Consider the following 21,896-nt stretch of genomic DNA (forward strand, 5'->3'; position numbering starts at 1 on the left):
TAGTCTTCTGGCGAAGGCTATGGAGCAGTGAAGACCTTTCTACCTACAGGGCGGAACTGAGGGAGTTTCTAACCGACCCTAAAGCTCTACAGATCCCGTGGATAAAATATATAAAAAAGTCCTGTGTGAGACTGGGGCTCCCCGACCTGTGGTCGGATCCAGCTAACGCCTCACTAAGGATCCCACGAAGAGCTTTGGCCAACGCTTATCACGAGCAGAAATTATCTATGGCCCTAGACTGCAAGGAAGAGGGGTCATTAACATCTGTATTCGCGCAAAGCAAGGACTCATACAGGCTGGAGAGGGTCCTGGACGCTATGTCTCCTGTGTTGGCCAGGAAGCTATTTCTCCAATGGAGATATGGCACATTGCCTCTGCGATCCTACACCAGCTCCTGGTCAACACCGCCCTCTACCAAGCAATGCCCGGCATGTGTGTGTGCCGAGGAAAGCGATCTGCATGTGGTCTTGTTTTGTCCAACTTACACGGCCGCCAGGAAACATTGGCTCCTACCACTCATCAGAAACCTTGGTTTTAGGGAGTACCTCCCGGTGTATAGAATTTTAAAAACTGACGTTTCAGGTCCAATTGTGTTTGCACTAGCTAAATTTCTTACTAATGTCTGGTATATTCGTACCCGTATCCTAAAGTAGCAGGCTCCCATCTAATTTTAAGTTCATAATTTTAAATCGCATGGCCTTTTATCTGATTCACCCTAGTAGTATTTTTTTCGTAGGGTGGAATGATTTTATATTGTACCAAATGTGTTTCCTGATTATTTTTCTTTGATGGTTTTACATGTTTCATATGTGTTTTTTTTTTTGTATATCTTTTATGGCCAAATTGGCCGAAATAAAGATTAAATAAATAAAAAAAATAAAAAAAAAAATTTACCAAGCAGAAGAGCTTTGCCTATCAGGTGAGTAAGCACCACAGAAGCACCAAGTTAGGTAGACTAGAGATATTGAAATCTCCAAAACTCAAAATAAAGTGACAAAGAAGCAAGCATTAGCCAGCTATGCCCCCATACTCCTTGGAATCTGAGACTGTCTATGCCCCCTTACAAGCCAGGAGACAGCAAAAGACAACTTTTCAGAAAACATCTGCTACTCCCCATCCTACTCTTGGCCCCTTCCTTCTTCCCTCCTAACCCTACTTTCAAAACTGGAATATACAATGTATTATCTATGTAGCAGACTCTGCATATCACTTGTAAGCCGTTCTAGGAAATTTCCCTGAAAATCTACTGTTTAGGATACTTTTTCGCTCAAGTGTATCACAGTACACCAATATTGCGCATAACGTTTTGTGTTTATTTTTACCATCTCTAGGGCATCATGTAATAACTTACAGCTCTGCTTTTCTTCCACAGCTTTTCTCCATTCAGTCTAAGTTGGTTAGCATAGAATGCGTCTTCCACTTTGCTGAAAAAACAGAATATATCTTTACTCTTTTGTCGATTAAATTAGTTTCCTATCGGGTGTAAGCACTGTGCAGGAAATATTGGGGAGGTTAAAACAGTATTTCGACACTCCCTAAAAACATTTGTTTTTAAAGGGAAATTTCTTACAGTATTGAAGAGATTAGACATGGAAGCATATGTTGAATACCAATGTTTAACAACGTTTTATGTACAATTAATACATTTATTAAAAAATACAAAAAATGAATAATGCCACAAACATTGAAAACCAGAAGACAGTCTCATCGGTTCTCTAAAAAACATAGGGTAGCAGTTTGGGGTTTTGCTAATTCATAACCAAATCATTAAGGTAATATAAATAAAAGGAAGGCCTTGCACATGAAGAGAACATTCTCAACCTATATTCTACTCAATCTTAAAGCCAGTTCTAATCTTGAGCCGCTCTTTACAGAAACGTTTTTGTTTATTGTGATACTCAAAGGATTATAATCAATTTTTTGAAGAAGTAGCAATGTCTCCTTTAATGAGGATTCCAACTAAAGGCAAGTGACTTACAAATTGAATTGCTCTAGACTGAGGCTCTGCATCACACCCTTAACTATTTTGTTAAAGTCATATCCACAGTATATCCTGCACTGAAAATGGATTGAACCTCCTATTTTTGTCGAAAGAACTCTACCGCTATTTATGTTCTTTGTAAAGTCATTTACTGAAGAGACTAAAGTCTGCTTTGAGGTTGCAGAAATTAGGGTAACTTTAATCTCTATCAACGGTGCACATAATATTGTATAGTGCTTTGGACGAACTACCATAAGCCTGTATATAAAATACATCTTGGAAGTTTCTGTTGAACATACACATGCCGGATATTATCTCAAAGCATAACGAAGTCCACAATACAAAAGGATGTAACAGATGTCTTAATGTAGTTTATCAATTGTGCACCTTATGCTTTGTCTTGCTTCAAATCTCACTTTAATTATGCTCAATATAAGAGGATGGTTTCACAGTAGTGCATATTTGTTCACTATCTGACATATGGCCCGCCTTCCCAGGCAGATTCTGGTCACTTCATTGGCCTGGTTACCGTCTGAATGGGTCCCGATTATAATCCTTGAAACAAGATTCTAAAAAAGGGGCTCAAATTTTTCAAACTCATACTTGAGCATTGTGAGTGATTAAATACGAGTTATCAAGTGATCACGGAAGTAACATTCAAAGAATGCTTAGAATTCTTTTGGAACTAGCACCGGCAAAGCGAATAGGCTGCCCCTGTGACACCGGGGCACAGAGCCATTGGCTTAGTCAAAGCAAGTTTGCTTTGCCCTCATTTATGTCACAAATCATTCACAGATGGCCACCCTTGTGTGTGGAACTGCAGGTGGCCATTTTCATGTGGTATTTAGTTATAAGCTATAACAAAAACCCAGCTGAAAGATAACCACCATGTGTGTGCATATGTGTAGCCTCCTTCAAAAGACACTGTGTTGTTTTAAAGCACTATTTTAATGTAAGCACGTGCTTCTTTATTTTGGGCAACAAAGTGATGGATGGAATGCTTGAAATAATCTCAGCTACTGGCAATTGCTTGGGCTGCATGCCAATCACCCACCATGCCACCTCAGTGTGGACCCAGCCATGTGTAAATCGATATTAACCCTGTTCTGTTAGGCCAGGTCCTCCCTAAACCAGAAGACAAACGACCCAGGACTGGTATCACCCTTATTAGGGCTCATCAGCGAGGTACTGCTTGGTTCCAGTGGCACAGCACCCATGTCTGCGCATACCGGTTGCACTTAAGGTGTCAACTGCAACAACAAGGTGATGGGCGGAATGCTTGAATTAATCTCAGCCACTGGCATTCGTTTGGGCCACATCCGAATCCATAATTTTTCACCCACCGTGCCACCTCAGTTTGGACTCAGCCATATGTAAATCAGTCTTGAACCGGTTACAATGCGAAGAGTCCAGCCCAAACAGCTAATACAAGTCCTCTCAGAATTGGAAGACAAGAAACCCAGGATCGATTTTGCCCTTATAAGAACTAATCAGCTAGATATAGCTTGTTTCCAGTTGCACATAGAGCCCGGGACCCACGTCTGTCCATACACATCGCACTTAGGGCGTCAAGTGCAATATTAAGGCGATGGACGGAATGACTGAATTAATCTCAATCACTGGCAATTGCTCAGGGCCGCATCCCAATCCACCAGGCTACCTCAGTTTGGATCCAGTCATATGCAAAACAGTCTTGACCCTGTTCCAATTGCAACAGTCCAGGTCATCCCTGAACTGAAACTCACTCTTATTAGGGTCTTCAGCCAAATATAGCTCGGTTCCAGTACACAATGCAATGGCAAATTTTTATTTTTGCAAATAAACATACAAAAATACATGGACACCCGTCCAAGTAAGTAAGTAAATCTTTATTCGGTTATAAAAGGCAATAATAACCATTAAAGTACATATAAAGCAATTCACACACAATAAACATATTGTAAAAATTCTTTGAATTGACAGAGATTACTTCAGTCAAGATTTTCTCTATGTTTGAAAATACACTTTAAAAACGTGCTAACACATTTCGTGGTCAGTGCGGTATTCAAGAATTGCAAATGCAGCATAGCGGGGCGACACCTTCTAAAACCAAGAGTTCTCAGCAGTGGGATTAGCCATAGATTACGGTGTGTAAAATAGTATTTACAAAACAATACAGTGTGCATTGTTGATTGTTCCGACATCTCATCGCAAGGGCACGCCATTAAACCCTCTTTCCAATTAGGGTTTTTAGGAAAGGCTACAAGCTTATGGAAAACATTCAATCTAAAACGTGTCAACAAGAAACGCTCGAATTGTGACTTGACATAGGTCAAATATGGTTCCATTTCCAGTGTGGTCATGACTACCAAAGAGTGTTGGGCAGATGTTTTACTTATCTCCTTGCTCAATCGTAATTCTTCCATATAGCTGAGAGCCCTCATTTTTAGATCTTTCTTCGGGATCTCAGCAATTAATTCAGGGTTAGCATAATATTCTTTAAGCCCCAGATCTGTGAGGAAGTTTTTCACGTAAAGCAGCCACTCAATTTTCCCCACATGTTCCAAGGACATGCAATCTGCCACTATCTCTTTTGTGAGTAAGTTTTTTGTTGACGTCCAGATACGGCGCCACAACAAAAGAGGTTGGATTTTGGCCAAGTCTTCAATGTGGGGCATACCAAGTTCTGCGTGGCAGGCAAAGATTGATGCTCGCTTAGGAGCCATCAGGAGAAATCTCATGAATGTGTTCTCTGCTACCTGCAGGGCATTAGTATTTTTATGTCCCCACAACCCCGCCCCATAGAGTGCGATGGAGTGGCACTTTGCTTTATAGATGCGGAGGAGCTCTACTGGTGGCCTCTTTCCTAGCTTCTGGGAAAATTTTATAAGAGCGATTATTGCTCGCAGAAGTTGATGTTTACGTGCTTCGATAGCCGCTTTCCAATTAAGTTTTTCATCTATCATTACCCCAAGATATGGGTATTGGGTAGTTGAGTCCACTCTCTTTATCGAGGAAAATGGTCCTTCCCCTTTTCTTTCCCTTTCCTGCCACCATCACATATGTTTTTTTAATATTTATTCTGAGGTCCAAGCTACCCATAAACTTTGAGTATCTATCTAGGGCTTTCTGCAACTCTCGCGGAGTACGTGCCAGTATTACGGCATCATCCGCATAGAGAAGCGCAGGTACGAGGCGATTTTTCACTCTAGGGAGGACCTGCCCCCCTCTCAGCATCTCTACCTCGAGGCCGTTAGTATAAAGGGAGAAGAGAAAGGGGGCCATCACACAACCCTGCCTCACGCCCCGCTCTACCTTAAAAGAGTCAGATAATTCGCCCTGTGTTCCAAAGCGGACCCTGGATGAGGCGTTGGAGTATAGTGCGCGAAGAAGGTGTACAAGGGCTGGATCTATGCCCATGTCAGTGAGCACTGACCAAAGCTTCGAGTGGGAAACACAGTCAAAGGCCGCGGAAAGGTCGACGTAAACCATGTATAACCTTCCTTGCTTTGCTGAAACATATTTTCCCATTAATAGGGCTAGATTCAATGCCTGTTCGGTTGTTCCGAAGCCCTCTCGAAAACCAAACTGGATGTCAGATAGTATTTTGGAGTCATCTACCCACTCCTGAAGGCGCTGAAGAACCACTCTACCCAGGACTTTACCAAGGGAGTCCAATAATGAAATTGGCCTATAACAGGTCACATCTTCCCTGTTTCCCTTCTTGAAGATAGGGACCATGATGGATTGGGTCCAGGTTTTAATTAGCCCACACTTCATTACTGCATCAAACACTCTTTTTAAAATTGGGGCCCACAAATCTAGATTGAACTTGAAAAAGTCAACTGGTACGCCGTCTGGGCCAGGGGCTTTTCCACATTTGCTCTTTTTAACAGCATTTATGACTTCATTTATTTCAAAATTTAAGGGAATCGGAAATAAGCTTTCTTGTGGGCTCTGATTACTCTCCTGTAATAAGTCTACGCCTGGTGTTTTGCCAAAAACTATAGAAAAGTGGTTTGCCCATATTGGGCCCTCAATCGCTACTTCTACTGTTGGCAGATCACAAGTATCTGCCAGGAAGGGGGTCTTCACTACTTTCCAGAACTGCTCGCTGTTTCTATTCTGGGAACTCTCATATAATTGGTCCCAGAGCGCTTTTTTCAGATCTTGTTTTCTAATTTTGCAGGCTAGGCGGTAGGACCTCCTTAATCTACGGATCTCCTCTTGATCTCTTATGGATTTTGTCAGTGCTTTTTTTAGGGATTTATGGGCCTGAGTACATTCGTGGCCAAACCACCCTTTTTTCCCGCCATTGTTTCCTTTCTTATTACGAGTTAAAAGGTCCTTTACCTTCTCCATGATTAAACGGAAATTGTAAAGGAGTTCTTCTTCGCTAAAAGCATTCTCAAGACACTTCACAATAGCGGGATATACCGCATAAACCACCTTATTTGTCATAGCTGCAGGGTCTATCTTTCCCAGCCTATGGCGTAGCCGTTTGTTTTTGTAAGGTAAATGTTGTTCTGGGCAAGTGCAGTCATCATCGAGTGTGATGTAAGTTGCCCCTGGTCAATAACCAAGTCAAAAGCCAGTGCAGCATGATCACTTAAGGTGTTGACTATCAGTCTGAAACTCTGAGCCTTACTTTCAAGTGTTGCTGAGACCAATATATAGTCAATTGTCGACTCCCACCCCCTACCCAGATATGTAGGCTGTAACTGCCCTGATAAATTAATTTCATTTAAAATCACTAGGCCTAACTCTGACAGCGTTTCGTTTAGGAAGTCTCCTACCTTAGTGTGGCAGAAGTGGGTCATACAATTGTCTGAATCTTCAGCCATACCACAGATATTGCTGTTTTTTGCATCGCAGGGGTGATGATTAAAATCACCACCCCAGACGATGCTTGGGACGTCTGATCCTTGCATTTTTTTTGTCAAAGTAGAGAGTTTATTACGGAGAGTCCCGAGTAAATTTACTCTCTCACTTTCTGGCAAATTATCATACATGTTCACTAGAATTATTGTCCCATTCTTCGGGAGTGAGAATTTCAATATCTGATAATTGGGGTCTAGGGTAAGTGGCGTTACTTTTAACCCTGGTATGGTATTTTTTATGAACACCGTCAGACCCCCCTTAGCCCTACCATGGGGCCCTGCCACTGCCGCTGAAAAATAGGTTTTATAGCCTATCAGGTGCTGTTCATTGGTGGACCATGTCTCCTGTAGACAAATTACATGGTAACCTTGGACAAAGTCCAGCACGCTCCCGTTCATTATTTTAGTGCGTAAGCCTGCAATATTCCATGACATAATTTGTACTATAGTGTCGTTTCTTCTGGGATCTAGGCGTTTATTTATACAGGCTGTCTCTACTGCTGGTGGGTGCTCTGGGTCTCTTTGCCCTACGTCACCCATCTGCATAGATTGATGGCTACTAATATTCCCCAGGGTAAAGGTGTCAGCTCCTCTAAGCAGTGTTAAAATAGGTACCGAGGAAGGGTTGCTGCTTTCCATTGCTTGTATTTCTGCACTTTCGTTTGGGAGAACGGTATCATTAGGGATAGTTTGATTTACCACAATAAATTTTTGTCCTTGGGCCTGCTCTTCGCTAAGTCAATCTACATTTTCCAGTCCACACAGAGCTGAAAAGTGGTTATAGGTGGGTATATTAAACCTCTGATGTAACTGGGCGTAATTATTCAAATGTACAGGATTTAAGCTCTGGAATGAATATTGGTTGTTAGCTGGACGCCTCCCAATGGACTGAGGGTTAAATAAGTAGTTACGAGCGCTTTGATGGGGAAATTGATGGTCTACTTCCCGCCAGTCTAGGAGAGAGTCTTTTACAGGGTGGGATTTACAATGAGAAGTCAATTCGCGTGGATAGAAGTAATTGACATAATGTGTGGAAATGCCTTCCCCCCCTCTAGCTTCATACCAGTCGCCAATGCATCTAACGGCTCTGTGGTCTCTAAAGTTTATGATTATCACATCCCCCTTCTTTACTTTCGGTCTTGTTCCCACCCAGCTTGTACGTCTCACCATTAGAATTTCCCCGTTTATATGTGCGGGGAGGGGTCGATTTTGGTTCAACCAATAAATGGTTTTATTTTTTAAAGCATAGTGGTCCTCCCTGGTGTCCTCTGGGAGTTCAGGTACCCCTGTCATGATGATCGTATATGGGGTTGAGTCTGGGGGTAGATCCACTCTTCTACTTGGTGGAATGTACTGGGGCTGGGATAGCCATTCACCATTCCCATTATCCATTGTATCTTTTCTCATCGTATTATTTGTTCCCTCACGATTATTTTTGTTTTTGTTTTTTGGGTCTTCGGCATTTCCTGTCAATCCAAGTTTGGAGCTACTACACACCCTTATCTCCCTATCTATTTCTGTGTCGTTTGGTGGGGAATTAATTCTGCCTATATCTGCAGTTTTTTAGATAGCTTTCCCGCAGAATTTTTCCCCAGTGCGGTATATGTTTTCCTTAAAGTACCGCTAGTTGATGGTTGTTCTGGGGAGGTAGAGAGAGAAGTGGCTGGATCGACAGTGATAGTTTTAGTCTGAATTTTTAGAAGTTCAGATAGGGTCAAATTGTTCCCTTGCATTTGTTTGCTCAAGTCGTCCAAGTGTAGGTTTATTAGTCTAGTTCTCTCTAAGAGAGGGAGTAAAAGGGACTTAACCATGGTCTCTATTTTGGTGAGTAGTTCACCCACAGGGTCCTGATCAGTAGATTGTCCTATAGTATTAATGCTTAAGGGAGAGTTATCTGTCACTAAGAGGCTGGTAAGAGTCGATGTTTAAATCTTTAGCACAATCTTCTCCTTCTTAGCCAACGATGATGTAGTGGGAGGGCCTCGTCTCTTTCTTGAGGTGTATTTCTTCTCAGGGGGCCCTATAATCGGTGGGGGGGATATAACCAGGTTCAGCGAATCTGATAACCCTGATATGGTTGAGCTAATTGTATTGTCATGAGGGGGAACCGTACCTGGGGAATTTATCTGAGGAGCTATTTCATCCCTTTCAGGAATGAGGCCTGCTCCCTCATTTAACGCCCCCGGGGAGGGTACTTTCCCAATTGTGCCCAGTGAAGAGCGTTTACCGGTTAACAAATCAAGGGATAAGCGCTTTTCTGTATCCGCAATTTCCTTCTCCAAAACAGTAGTTACGCGTTTGAAAAATTGATCTATTGTGCCAGAGACGGGGCCATTGGAAGTATTAACAGTTAGGGTACGTGATTTCCCTACGTCTGATGGCATGTTAGAAAACTACGAAGGGATACTGAAGAAAAGCACCACGTATACAAATCCAAATTGGCAAAAATAAAAAGTCCAAGAGTTATAAGTAGTTATGACAGTACAAGGATACAACTCTTACGACATAGAAAAGATTAGGGGAGTGGCCCGTCCCGTCCTCAATCGTCCTCGGACGGCCACAGACAGCCCGCCCTTTGCCCGGGCTTAGCCCCGGTCTGCGCCCCGCTCGCGTCCCGCTATCGCGAGAAGAGGCGTGAGCTAAAAGGCACAGGCAGCAAGAGGAGGGGCCGGGAAGAGGCACCAGGTGCGCTGCACTAGAACGTTGCGGGGCAGCCTGGGCCTCGCAGTCCCGGCTTCAGGGATAGATAGATAGCGCTGTGTATGAAACTTCCTCCGGGGGTTAAAATGATTAAAAAGTTCTCCAGCTACTCCTCCAGAAGTTCAGGCAGCGTTTAAACCCAAGTCCACAGTCCTCATCTGCGAGCGGCTCCCGCGAAGCGGGGGCCGCGAGAGGTTTTAAAGGCACAGGCAGCAAGAGGAGGGGCCGGGAAGAGGCACCAGGTGCGCTGCACTAGAACGTTGCGGGGCAGCCTGGGCCTCGCAGTCCCGGCTTCAGGGATAGATAGATAGCGCTGTGTATGAAACTTCCTCCGGGGGTTAAAATGATTAAAAAGTTCTCCAGCTACTCCTCCAGAAGTTCAGGCAGCGTTTAAACCCAAGTCCACAGTCCTCATCTGCGAGCGGCTCCCGCGAAGCGGGGGCCGCGAGAGGTTTTAAAGGCACAGGCAGCAAGAGGAGCGGCCGGGAAGAGGCACCAGGTGCGCTGCACTAGAACGTTGCGGGGCAGCCTGGGCCTCGCAGTCCCGGCTTCAGGGATAGATAGATAGCGCTGTGTATGAAACTTCCTCCGGGGGTTAAAATGATTAAAAAGTTCTCCAGCTACTCCTCCAGAAGTTCAGGCAGCGTTTAAACCCAAGTCCACAGTCCTCATCTGCGAGCGACACCCGTCCAAGCGAACTGGCATCAAAAAATATCTTCTACGTTCATTGACCTTCAACAGCAATACCTCCCACCCCCTTCCCGACCACCTCACTCCCTCCACCCGCACTGACACCCCTAAATTAGACCCCCTAGCCAGTTCCCCCACACTCTATGAAACATCTTGGGACAGCCCCGCGCCGAATACATCATGCGCTCCTGTGCTGCGCACCAGTCCACCCCCCTCCTCCACGTAGCACATTTGGGTGGGTCTGACCGCTTCCATGCGGCAGCAATATCTCGTTTCGCCACTACCAAAGCTGTAGTTAGGAAGAGTTTCTCATGATGGGAACCGTCCAGACCGTCCGTCATCCCCAGCAGGGCCATTCTGGGATCATGGGGAACCTCCCACCCCAGTGTCTCAGTTAGCTCAGACTCGATCTCGCCCCAGTAGGCTCCCAGACGCGGGCAGGTCCACACCATGTGGAAAAAATCCGCCGGGTCCGCCCCACAGCGTGCACAGGAAGCATATGGAGAGAGACCCGCACGGTGGAGGCGCTCCGGGGTCAGATAGGCGGTATGCAGATAATAAGGCTGGATGAGCCGCAGCCTGGCCGAGGAGGTGATCGTCCTGTGTGCCATAAGGGCGTCCCTCCAATCGGCCTCATCCAGTGGTCCCACCCAGGCCCCCCGGCGCAATTTCGTATCCTCCCAGACCATTGGGGTGTTATTGACCAGGGTCCGGTAAATACGGGAGATACCCCCCCCTTCCCAGAAACCCCATCATCACCTGCGCTTCAGGTGGGCTATGGTCAGGGATCCGTGAATCTAGAGGGACATGAGACCGAATCGCGTGGCGCAGCTGGAGACACTTGTAAAACTGTGAGGGGCACAGCGAGAAGCGAGCCTGAAGCTCCCGGAAGGAGCACATGTGACTCCCTCGCCACAGATCGCCCAAACAAGAGATCCCAAGGAGATCCCAGGCCCGAAATCCTTCCAAGCCCGTGACCTCCCGCAGCCAAGTGCCATGCCAGAGTGGTGTAACGCGGGTCAGTTTCCCCGACCACTGGGTAAGTCGTAGAGTGGCACGCCAAGCCAAGAAGGGGGCCCGTACAACATCCGGAAGCGACCAAGGAAGCGTCGCCCCGTAGAGCATATTTTGAATAGAGGGGAATCCCATTAGCTGTACCTCCAGCCTGTAGGCCGGATCGTCCCACCCGCCCGAGAACCAGTCATGGACCACCAGGAGCAGAGTCGCAAGGTAGTATAAATATAGGTTGGTCATGCTCATACCTCCATCGTACGATGAAATCTGGCACCGGCCCAGGGCCAGACGGACCCTACCGCCACCCCAGAGAAACTTGGTCGCCATACTATCCAAGTTCCGGAACCACGGACGAGAGAAAGCGCAGGGCGTGTTTTGCAGCATGTACAGGAATTTGGGAAGGATCATCATCTTGTACAGAGCAATCCTCCCCAGTGGATTCAATGGGAGCGATTGCCATCTCGCCAGGTCTGATCTGGCTTTGTTGACCACGGGAGCCACGTTAAGAGCCCAGCAGAGCTCCGGTAGAAGGGTGATCCAGATTCCCAGATACTTAAAAGAAAGCCTCCGGAGGGGAATATCGGACTGCCAATCGAAGCAATCTCGAGCCGGGTGCAGCAGAACCAAGACCGATTTCCTGGGGTTGAGACGGAGACCCGACGCCCGACCAAACCGGTGAAGAATCCCACGCACAACAGGACCAGAGGTAGCCGGGTCTGAGAGGTAAAGGAGGACATCGTCCGCATACAGAGCTATTTTATCGGGGACCATGCCCGGCCAGTCCCACCCACTGAGAGCAGGGTCTGAGCGGACCAGAACAGCCAGAGGTTCCATTGCCAAGGCAAAGAGGAGGGGCGAGAGCGGGCAGCCCTGACGCGTCCCCCTCCCGATAGAAAACGGGTGGGATAGAGCCCCATTCACCAACACCCTAGCCCGTGGAGCCGCGTACAATATCCGGACCATGGCGCGGAATTGAGGGCCGGACTCCATCCTCTCCAATACCTCGTCAAGGTAGACCCAACCCACCGAATCAAAGGCCTTTTCAAAGTCGACCAACAACAAAGCTAGATAAGGAGAGAGGCGCTCTCGGTGAGCCATGGCGAAGTGCAGGCGCCGCAGGCAGTGCAGAGTTCCTCGGTTCGGCATGAACCCACATTGGTCCGGGTGAACCAGGGAATTGAGGCATGGACGCAGCCGTTGTGCCAGGATGGTGGCATATATTTTGATCTCAGTGTTAATAAGAGAGATCGGTCGGTAGTCCGAGCAGGACTGCGACGGAGGCTGCGTCTTAGGGAGAACGACTATCGTAGCCGTGTCCGTCTCCAATGGGAACAAACCCTTCTCTATCACCTCTGCATAAAGGTCCAAAAGCTGCGGAGCGAGGGTTTCACGGTAGTGGGCCTAGTACTCCTGTGGGAAGCCGTCCGGGCCCGGGGTCTTCCCGGGGGCCAGGTGGCTGATGGCGTCATCAATTTCTTGTAAAGTAACAGGAGAGTCAAGGGACTCCCTAGCCTCACGCCCCAAGCACTGCAGCTCCGCGCCACCTGTTCCCAACAACTCCCTAAGGGGGATCCCGGGCTTCCGAGCACGGTACAGCGTGGAGTAATAATCGGCAAAGGATTGAGCCACCGCCACGGAGGCCGTGTGAGTCTCACCAATAGGGACCACAATAGCGGGGCTAATCCTGCTGGACCGGGGGTACGTGGCCAGCCGGTGGAGAAGAGCGCCGTTCTTGTCCCCCCATCCGTACACCCGCGCCACTGAGGAGCGCCATAAAGTTTTCGCCGCCTCCATGGAGTGCAGGCGAATTTCATCCCGTAGAAAGGCCAGTCGGCGCGCCCGACCGGCGTCACCCAAAAGCTCCGGGTCGCGCTCAAGCTCCAGGGCCTGCGCTTTGCACTCTGTAAGCCGCTGGAGATGTTTCCGGCGCTGCTGCTGTACAAGACCTTTAGCCGCTCCCCTAATAGTCACCTTCCCAGCCTCCCAGAGGACGGCCGCAGAACAGACTGACCCCATATTATGGTGGTAAATGGTGGTAAATAGTCAGTTCCCACCAACTTCCGGAAGTCCTTATCCTGAAGGAACCAAGCGTTCAGGCGCCACACAGGGTGGGCGGAGAAGGGGGACGGGCCGAGGGCCAGAAGCAGCGGAGAGTGGTCCGAGAGGCCCCTGGGAAGAATGCAGGCATCCTGTACCCACGCGCATTCAGTGGAGGGGACAAAGATTAAATCAATCCGGGCATGCGAATGGTGCGCCGCCGAGGTGTGGGTGTACTGGCGGGCCTGCGGGTGCCAGACACTCCACACATCACACAGACCCTGGGCCTCGGCCCAGCCCGACAACAGCTTCGAGCGGGTAGCCCTGGCAAGGGAGACCGGGCCCGACGCATCCATGCTGGGTGTATATACCGTGTTGAAATCCCCCCCCCCCCCCAAGACAAGCGCGCTTGCCGGGAGTGTTGGAAGTAAGTTTGCAGTGTATGAGAGGACGGGCTGCAACTGGGACAGTGCCGCATACAGGGAGACGAGGGTTAGGGGACGCCCCTCAAGAGTACCACAAACTGCAACCGCCGTACCCTGGGAGTCGAAATGCACCTGGGCAAGAACGAAGGGAAAAGTCCGCCGGAGCAAGATAGCCACTCCCCAGGAGCCCCTAACGAAGCCCGAGTGCCACACCCTATCGTACCCGTAACGAGCAAGAAAGGAACAGTTGTTGCTAAGAAGATGGGTCTCCTGCAGAAGGAGGACATTGATCCCCAGACGCTGCGCGTATTTAAGGACTGCCATGCGCTTGAAACGATCCAGAAGACCGTTGACATTCCATGACAAAATACGCATGGCGGCCCTAGGAATGTTAGAATCAGCCATCACCCCAGGCCGGAGCCTCTAATGTACGCAGAAGGGGGGTGTCCCTGGAGCGCGAGCCCAGCAACGAGACCAGGGGGGACGAGGTTACAGGGGCTCCCCAAGGGGAGAGAGCACGGGCTCGCAGGCCAGTGGGAAGGTCAGGAACGCAATGATGCCGTAGAACAGTAACCCTGAGGAGGATCTCGCTAGCCAACAGAAACCTCCCTAGGAGAAAGAAACAACCCCAAAACCACCCCAACCCCCCACCCTATACTTCGAGAACGGAAGCATCTGTCGCCCTAACTGTGAAGAACAATGACCAAGCTAAAACGCTCGGGCTTGAGCACCTAGTGGACCCCCAATCAACCGGATAATGACCAAATCCCCCGCCGAGAGCTAGCTCTGAAATGGAGCACGGAAGTCCAAACACTAGCACTGGCGGCTCAGTAGGCCACCCCCAGTCCCCCAGCAATCAAGTGAACCACCTTCATCAAGAGAAAGTCAAATAATTGGACTGCAGGAGAGGTCCGAGGTGTCCATTTGTGCAGCGGGCGGGGCCGCAGAGCCCGACCGCACCGGGGACCTGGCCCGGCAATCGGCGGCAACAGGGCTGCCAGGGGCGACCGAAGAGGCAGGGGAGGCTCCAGAGGCCCGACGCGGCCGTACCATGGAGCGTGTGACCACCACCTCCCCCTCGGTGCGTCTCCGGGGCACGGTGCGCCTCCTACGACGGGTCCCGGACGGCCCGGACACAGCCGGTCCCCTGCGGCTCCTCGTCGGTGAGCCCTGCCCAGGTCGAAGCAGCGGATGCTCCTTCGTCAACCAAGTCCAAGCGGCCCTAGGCGTCTCAAAGAAGAGGGCCTTGTGTTGAAAGATGACCCGGAGGCAGGCCGGGAACTGCAGCTGGTACTGAAGGCCCAGGGACCGCATCTTCTGTTTCACCTCCGTGTAGGATCGCCGCTGCTCTTGAACCTCCAGAGTGTAGTCCGGGAAGATCATGATAGTATGATTCTGATAAGTGAGAGTTTCAGCACGCCTGGCCTCACGGAGAATGGCATCCCTGTCTCTGAAGTTAAGGATCTTAAGAATGAAGGGGCGGGGGGGTGCCCCCGGAGGCCTCTGGGCCAAGGAGCGGTGGGCCCTCTCAACAACAAACCAGGCCGATAGGCTGTCCGTTGGCATCCAGGATCGGAACCAGCGCTCCAAAAAGTCATCAGCCCGGCCCGATTCAGCCCCCTCCGGAAACCCCACCAAGCGGAGGTTACTGCGTCGCGCCCGGTTTTCCGCATCCTCAGCCCGGGGGTGCAGCTCCTTGGAATGGGTGGTGAGCTCCCGTACTTGATCCTGCAGCTGACGGATGTCATCCTCCGCTGTCGAGATGCGTGATTCGGCCTCAGAGATACGGGCAGTAGCATTGCGCAAGTCCTGTCGGAGAAGGGCAACATCCACCTTGACCTCACCTACCATGCCCTCCAGGGAGGAGCGGGATGCATTAATGGCCTGCAAGATGGCCGACAGATCCGTGGCGGGGGCCGATGCCGCCTCCCCGGTCGGACCAGTTCCCCTCGCAGAGGTCGTAAATTGATCGATCCTGGTTTGGGTGGCCGCATGTGTCGGTCTGGAGGCCCTGTCCTTGCCCATGGTGGCCTCACCGCAGTCCGTGGGGGACAGCCGCACCCACAGGCGGGCCCCGCAGAGGATCACTGCAAGCCCAGGAGGACCGGGGAACCGGGCGGTAGGAGGAGGAACGTGTTGTCAGGGCTTCCACTCACCCGGGCAGTCTGCAGACACAAGCCCCGCAAATCGCCTCCCGGGGCGCTGCCCGATATGACAGCTGAGCCCTCCCCAGGGACCGCCGCCGTTCCACAGCCCGTCAGGGTCCAGGGCGGTACGCCGCCACCCCTCTCCGCTCTCAGCCGGTGCCGCCGCCGCCGGTGGAGCCCCGTGTCCCCTCACTCCTCACTGGTGAACAAACGCTGCAGGGCGGCCCCCTTGGGCGAGTACGGAAGGGGGAGAGATGAGGGAGCCAGCGGCCCGATACCCGGGGACAGCCTCAGGTCCCACAGCGCCCCTTCGCTGGGCAAGGCGGGCGCCCCCGGAGGGGCTGCAGCAATTGAGGGGGGGGGGGGGGGAGGGGGGAAGGCAGCCGAGGGATCGCCGGTTCCCCCCCTGGACCACCACCGGATCTCCCGCGCCGCCTCTATGGCTCCACTGGCCGCACCGACAGTGGCTGGGTTTTATTGGCTGTTAGGTTAGCTGAATCGTAGCAAGTGGTTTTTCCGCCTCTGTAGGTGTCTATAATTTGAATTTGTGGAACTATCTCATTTACTGAACTAACAACAGCTATCTCTCTAGGTAGGATATAAAAAGAAGAGCTGGCTGTGTTTCTATGCAAGTGCCACTGTACGAAGCCAAAGAAAGGAGAAATGATCATCCAACACCTTTAAATAATTAACACTGAAATGGTTTTTGCACTACATTTCTAACCACAAAGTTAGTGGTAAATGGTGGGGGGAAACACTTGAAGCCCTGCCCATTTTCTTCCTCTTTAGGGTGCCAGTAAGTGGTGAACCTCTGCAGCCATTGCAAACCATGTAAACATGGAATACCTACCAAGGGTGGGATTGGATTTCCCATGCACTTTAAAAAGCTTTTATACGGAGAAACTAAAATTGAATCTTTTTCCAAACATATGTTTTAAGACTCCACTGAGAAGGTACAACCTGACTGGAGAATTTTTAGTTCAAATTCATGAAAATGGCTGGAGATCGTGCATTCTCTTACAGATGGGCAAGGTGAATGAAAGTTCCAGTAGACGAGCTTCTGTTTGTGTTCTCAACAAGCTTGGTTTTTTTCCTTGTTGAAAATCATCATGAGAATGACACTCTGGAGTCAACAATTTCAGGTAGGGATGTTCCTCTTGTACTTAAAGGGTTCCAAAAAGAGCATTACAATTATTTCCAAGCATAGATGGCTATCCTATGTGTAATCAGCCCAAAGATCCCACCCAAGCCAAGATGACCACCTCATCAGCCCAATCTCCTTCCCAGCTAAGCATACTAAAAAGGGGTGTCTTTGCTGCTGCTACCATTTACTAAAGACTGAGACCACTGGTATCCAACGCCTACTCCGTATTCTCACACATTTACATTGAGATGCATCTAAACTAATTAAGGCATTTCTTCAGTCATAAATACTGCCTCTGGTGTAATATTAGACACATCATGCACCTCAATTCCAATGGCATAACACCTGCACCAGAAATTTGACACAGTGTTGTGCATTCTAGTCTACAACCTGATAAGTGTGCATTCTTTATGACACGATAGACTCTTGGCATAACCCGTCGCTCACACAACTAGTGGAAAGGGGTAGCCAGAAGGGTCCAAAGCCTCACTAGAGGTTTATAACAGCTTGAGTATTTCTAAAACCTGTTACTTCCTTCCTCCATTTTAACTACAGGTTTTCTAAGTGTTTTTCCTCAATCTCCAATGTGCTACTCCAGATTACTCGTTGATCCCATAGATGTAACTTTTAATATACTATACGAAGGCCAGAGAAGCAAGATAATGTGAAGGCTTGGGTGCCTGCTACTTCACATCCCCTCGTCGTCACGACATCCCAAGTAAGAATCCACACAATATTCCCCCAGGAGTAGATAAAATAAAGTCATGTAAGGTTAAAGATGCCATTTGCATTTCATGAAATCAGGGACTGGTCAATGCTAGTAGAAGTGTGACCCAAATACATATGTTTAAAGATTTCTAAGAAGCATAAAGAGACTTAGTCTCCAGACAGACTTTGCCTGCTTAATTGTTGATGAGTAGTCACAAAACATAAAAAGTGAAAAAACAAGGTGTCCATAAAGAAATACACAAAACAGTACGAGTGAAGCACAGGTTTAACCACAGACAAGGGGAAACTGAAGGCCAGGAATGCTAAAGCAACGGCTAGCAGCATGGATTTTACCTAAAGATGCACATTAAAGGAGATTACTCAAAACCCTCTCTGTGCCTAAAAATGTGAGCGTGCTCTCAATCAAACGCAAAGAGAATTAATTTCTGGTGACTTACATCAGGAAGAAAGATTAATACCATGGTAGTCTTCTAACAGTGATGGATGAGGCTATTTCTTACATGACAGTGGTGTTTCCTTTCATGGAACAGATCTTTTTTATTCATTTTAAAAGGCATATCAACGAATATACTCAGCCAATCGCCTACAACCACAGGGGTCGGCGGCTAGGAAAAGATGCATAGGATATATATATATATTTACACACACAGCTTCATTGCCTACAACCCGGAGGTTGGCAGCGCTAATAAACATGCCTGATAAGTAAGAAGAAAAGAAAACCATCAAAAGGACAGTGCAGGTCCAAAAACAGGAACCCATACATGGATAGGAAAACCCTCCCTCCCCACTAAAAGAAAAATAAAGAAGAAAGAGGGGGGCCTGTACCATGTTCCCTCAGGTGCTAGAAAGTGACCCGACCCCACCCACCATGCTGGAGCCAAATCCTCCCATTAATCCAGATGGGGAACACCCTATTCCTGAGCTTGAGGGATCAGCTAGAGGACTTGCAAGATTTTGGGGCAAGTGACTTCACGGAGGTCTTTCTATAATAACGCAATGAAAGGAGCCCATAGTTCTGCATATTTCTCACGTTTCTGGTCTTGTACCAGAGAAAGGCGTTCAATGACTAGGGTCATCCAAAGTCTATGGAGCCATGTCGTGTGTTCCGGGACAGTAGCGGTGCCCCAGTGTACCAGAATCGCTTGACGTGCTGGGAGTAGCGCTAATGCCATCTGCCTACCTCGCAACGGGAAAGTTATTGGGTTTGAAAGTCCTAGGAGAGTGTAGGTCGGGAAGCGAGGAATCTCAGTCTCGAATGCAGTGTCAATATCATTGAGCACCTGCTCCCACAATCTCTCCAGTCTCGGGCAATGCCAGAGAAGATGTGCAAGGGAGACGGTCAGGCTGCAGCCCCGCCAGCATTCCTCTGTATGGTTCTTTGGTGTAACCTTTCAAACAAACTAAAAGGCAGTAAAATTCACTTTGTTAGCAAGCAAATAAACCATTCTCTGTGAGAGACTTTGGCTTAAATTCCTTAAGATGGATCACAGTGATATGAGTGACAGACACTTATGACAGAAAGATGTACTTCTACGATGTCATGCAAGTGGCTTATTGTTTTCCAGAAGATTCAATTGATTCAAAAGAGGAACTAAACCCCACGGTAGGTTCAAGAAAAGAATGAAGAATGAATCAGACAAGGTTTATGGCAATTCTATGCAACATGACGTATTGGAACTTCAGCCGTGTCAACAGATTAATATTAGCCCTCACCGTCACCTGCTGCATTAGAGACCACTTGAAAAAAAATATTCTCATATTAGCATAGATCCTACCTTTAGATTTCCTATTTGAGGAAAAATAGGGAGGGGGGAGTGTCCATGTAACACTTATTAACATGGTTATGCCGAAGATTCCAAAGAGGTCTAAAATCCATGGAACATGTAACTGAAAGGAAAAAATGTAGGATTTCGTGCAGACCTGTTTTGGGGAATATTTAGAATTTCAATGGAGCTAAACTATCCATAATGTGGATTTTTTTTTTTTTTAGAGCAAGCGATTATGTGGCTTCTTTTTTTAGTATAACTCTTCAGAAAATAGGAGGACTGAAAAATGTAATAATGCACTTATCAATCAATCAGGATTAATAAAGCGGGGCTCATCAGCCAATACGGTATCTAGGCGCTTGTAGGCCCCGGAGGCTTATTTGAACAGCCAGGTCTTGAGGGACATTCGGAATTCCAGAAGTGAGGCAATGGTCCAGAGGTGCGTGGGGAGGCTGTTCAAGGTCTGTGGGATGTGGGAGGAGCATCCTCCACTTCTGCTTCAGTACGTGAGGGGAATATGGGCAAGTGAAAGGGAGGCAGAATGTACTCTTCTCGATGGTTGGTGAAAGTTTAGGCGGTGGTTAATGTAGGTGGTTCCTTGGTTGTGTAGAGCTTGAATTGGCATCTCTTCTGTACGGAGAGGCAGTGGCGTTTCCTGAGGTGGTGTGTGATGTGGGTTCATCGGGGGAAGGCCGAGGACGAGTCTGCTTGTGGCGTTCTGTATGGTCTGAAGTCTCGGTGTTGTTGGCGCTGGTTTCAATTTGTGCAGCAAGGGCTGTCTTCTTTGTTGCCCTCAGCAGGTGGTGGTAGAGGTTGAGGGAGGTCCTGAAGGCTGCTCTTTCGGAGGGGTCCTTGCTGGTGCGCCATCTCCTCTCCAACTATTTGGGGTCTTGTTTCGCTGTTCTGAGTTCTTGGGTGTATCAGCTGGCCTTTTTGTAGGATTCTCACAGGGTGTTGCTCTTGATGGGGATGACGCGGTCTGTGCAATTGGTGATCCAGGCATTGAAGTTTCTCACTCCCTGTTCGAGGTTGGTGGCGGTAGCAAGGCTGGCGGTGTTAAGGGCGTGCGCCCAGCTGGTCTCTGAGATATTGTTCCACATCCAAAAGGGGAGCGTTGGTCATCTTGGGGGTGGTGGTGTGGGGGCTGGAGATGCTGAAGTGGACATGGGAAAGAAATACCTGCAATTATGTTCATCGGAGCCAAGATCACCAATTTGAATTTAGGTTCTCTATCAACGCAAACCCTCCATATAGTTGTCGAAAATGCGAAAGACTTCTTTGGTACTTCGTACACAGAGAGCATGAACTAGTGGTGTGATTACAGCACTACTTTCAACATAGCTAAGGGGCTAATCTGCACCTAACTACAATTACTTCCACCTCCCCCTAGTTGGGAATGGAACAGAAAGGCATATGATGAAACTGGCCAGAGCCACTCCATTCTAAATGAGCAATCTTTGCGGCAGATGCACCAAAACCCTTATGGAAGGCAGCTATCAGCATTCAGATTCGATCATCCTTTGAAAAGAAGTACTAGCTGCACTTCCTGTGGGCTAATCACACATACACAAGAGCTTTACCAGCCAACATCATCTAACACCCTCCTTTGGCCCCAGTCCACTGCAGGACCTGCCGCTGCAAATTTTGGTTTCAATGCCAGAAATAAGACAGGAGTTGGCAGCAATTTATTGTTTGGCAATCAAGGGTCACTGGCAGACACAGAAACTGGAGTATGCTGAAAGGGTCCTTGCATGCACATATTCAAACCCAAGCCTCCTTAACCCATACTTGAGATTTAGCCGGAATACCCAATCACTTAGGATAGAGATCCCAATTTCTAAAACCTTTCAAAAGCTCCTTTATTCAACACACCAGTTCCTGAAACCCAATTGATAGCAGACCATCTAGTTTGTGTGTGTCAACATCAAAGGACAGCACCCTAAGCAAAGGAGTTTCAATCAAGTACTACAATGGAAACAAAGAGTTTCTAATACCACTGCCACGACCAACGGAAAACTCAAATGATGGGGTTAAAATTTTTTATGTTATGGATATATTAGAGATTCCAATACAGAATAGCTGGTCCCTGCTACATTGCCTATGAAAGAACTAGATCCATTTATCAGGTTAAGAGAGCGGTGGATATATTACATCTTACCACCTATGTTCTGGGTTACCTGAGAACCTCTTGGGTTCTCAGGTATCATGATACATGTAAACCTCCATACTATTCATCGACTGCTAAGCCCTTCTTTTAAAGAAAAAACCTATCATATCTCCCAAAACTTAAACCAATGCATTGACTTCTCTTTGCGGATCAAGTTCAAAATATGTTGCCATGTCTACAAAGCCAATCACCTGAACAGACGAACACACCACACCAACTTACTAAACAACTATGGTT

At 48.2% G+C, this 21,896-nt stretch overlaps 1 protein-coding gene across 5 annotated transcripts in view; it reads right to left on the reverse strand.

Annotated features, from left to right (window-relative positions):
- The window catches only part of MTRES1 (mitochondrial transcription rescue factor 1), a 128,627-nt gene that overhangs the window by 16,132 nt on the left and 90,599 nt on the right, over positions 1-21,896 (reverse strand). For all 5 annotated transcript variants that reach the window (XM_085611225.1, XM_085611222.1, XM_085611224.1 and 2 more), the window contains exon 3: positions 1,352-1,424. In XM_085611225.1, coding sequence (XP_085467351.1) covers positions 1,352-1,424 — 73 coding nt within the window. The remainder of the gene's footprint in view (positions 1-1,351; positions 1,425-21,896) is intronic.

The sequence above is a fragment of the Triturus cristatus genome, chromosome 6, assembly GCF_964204655.1.
Source record: "Triturus cristatus chromosome 6, aTriCri1.1, whole genome shotgun sequence".
Taxonomy (NCBI): domain Eukaryota; kingdom Metazoa; phylum Chordata; class Amphibia; order Caudata; family Salamandridae; genus Triturus; species Triturus cristatus.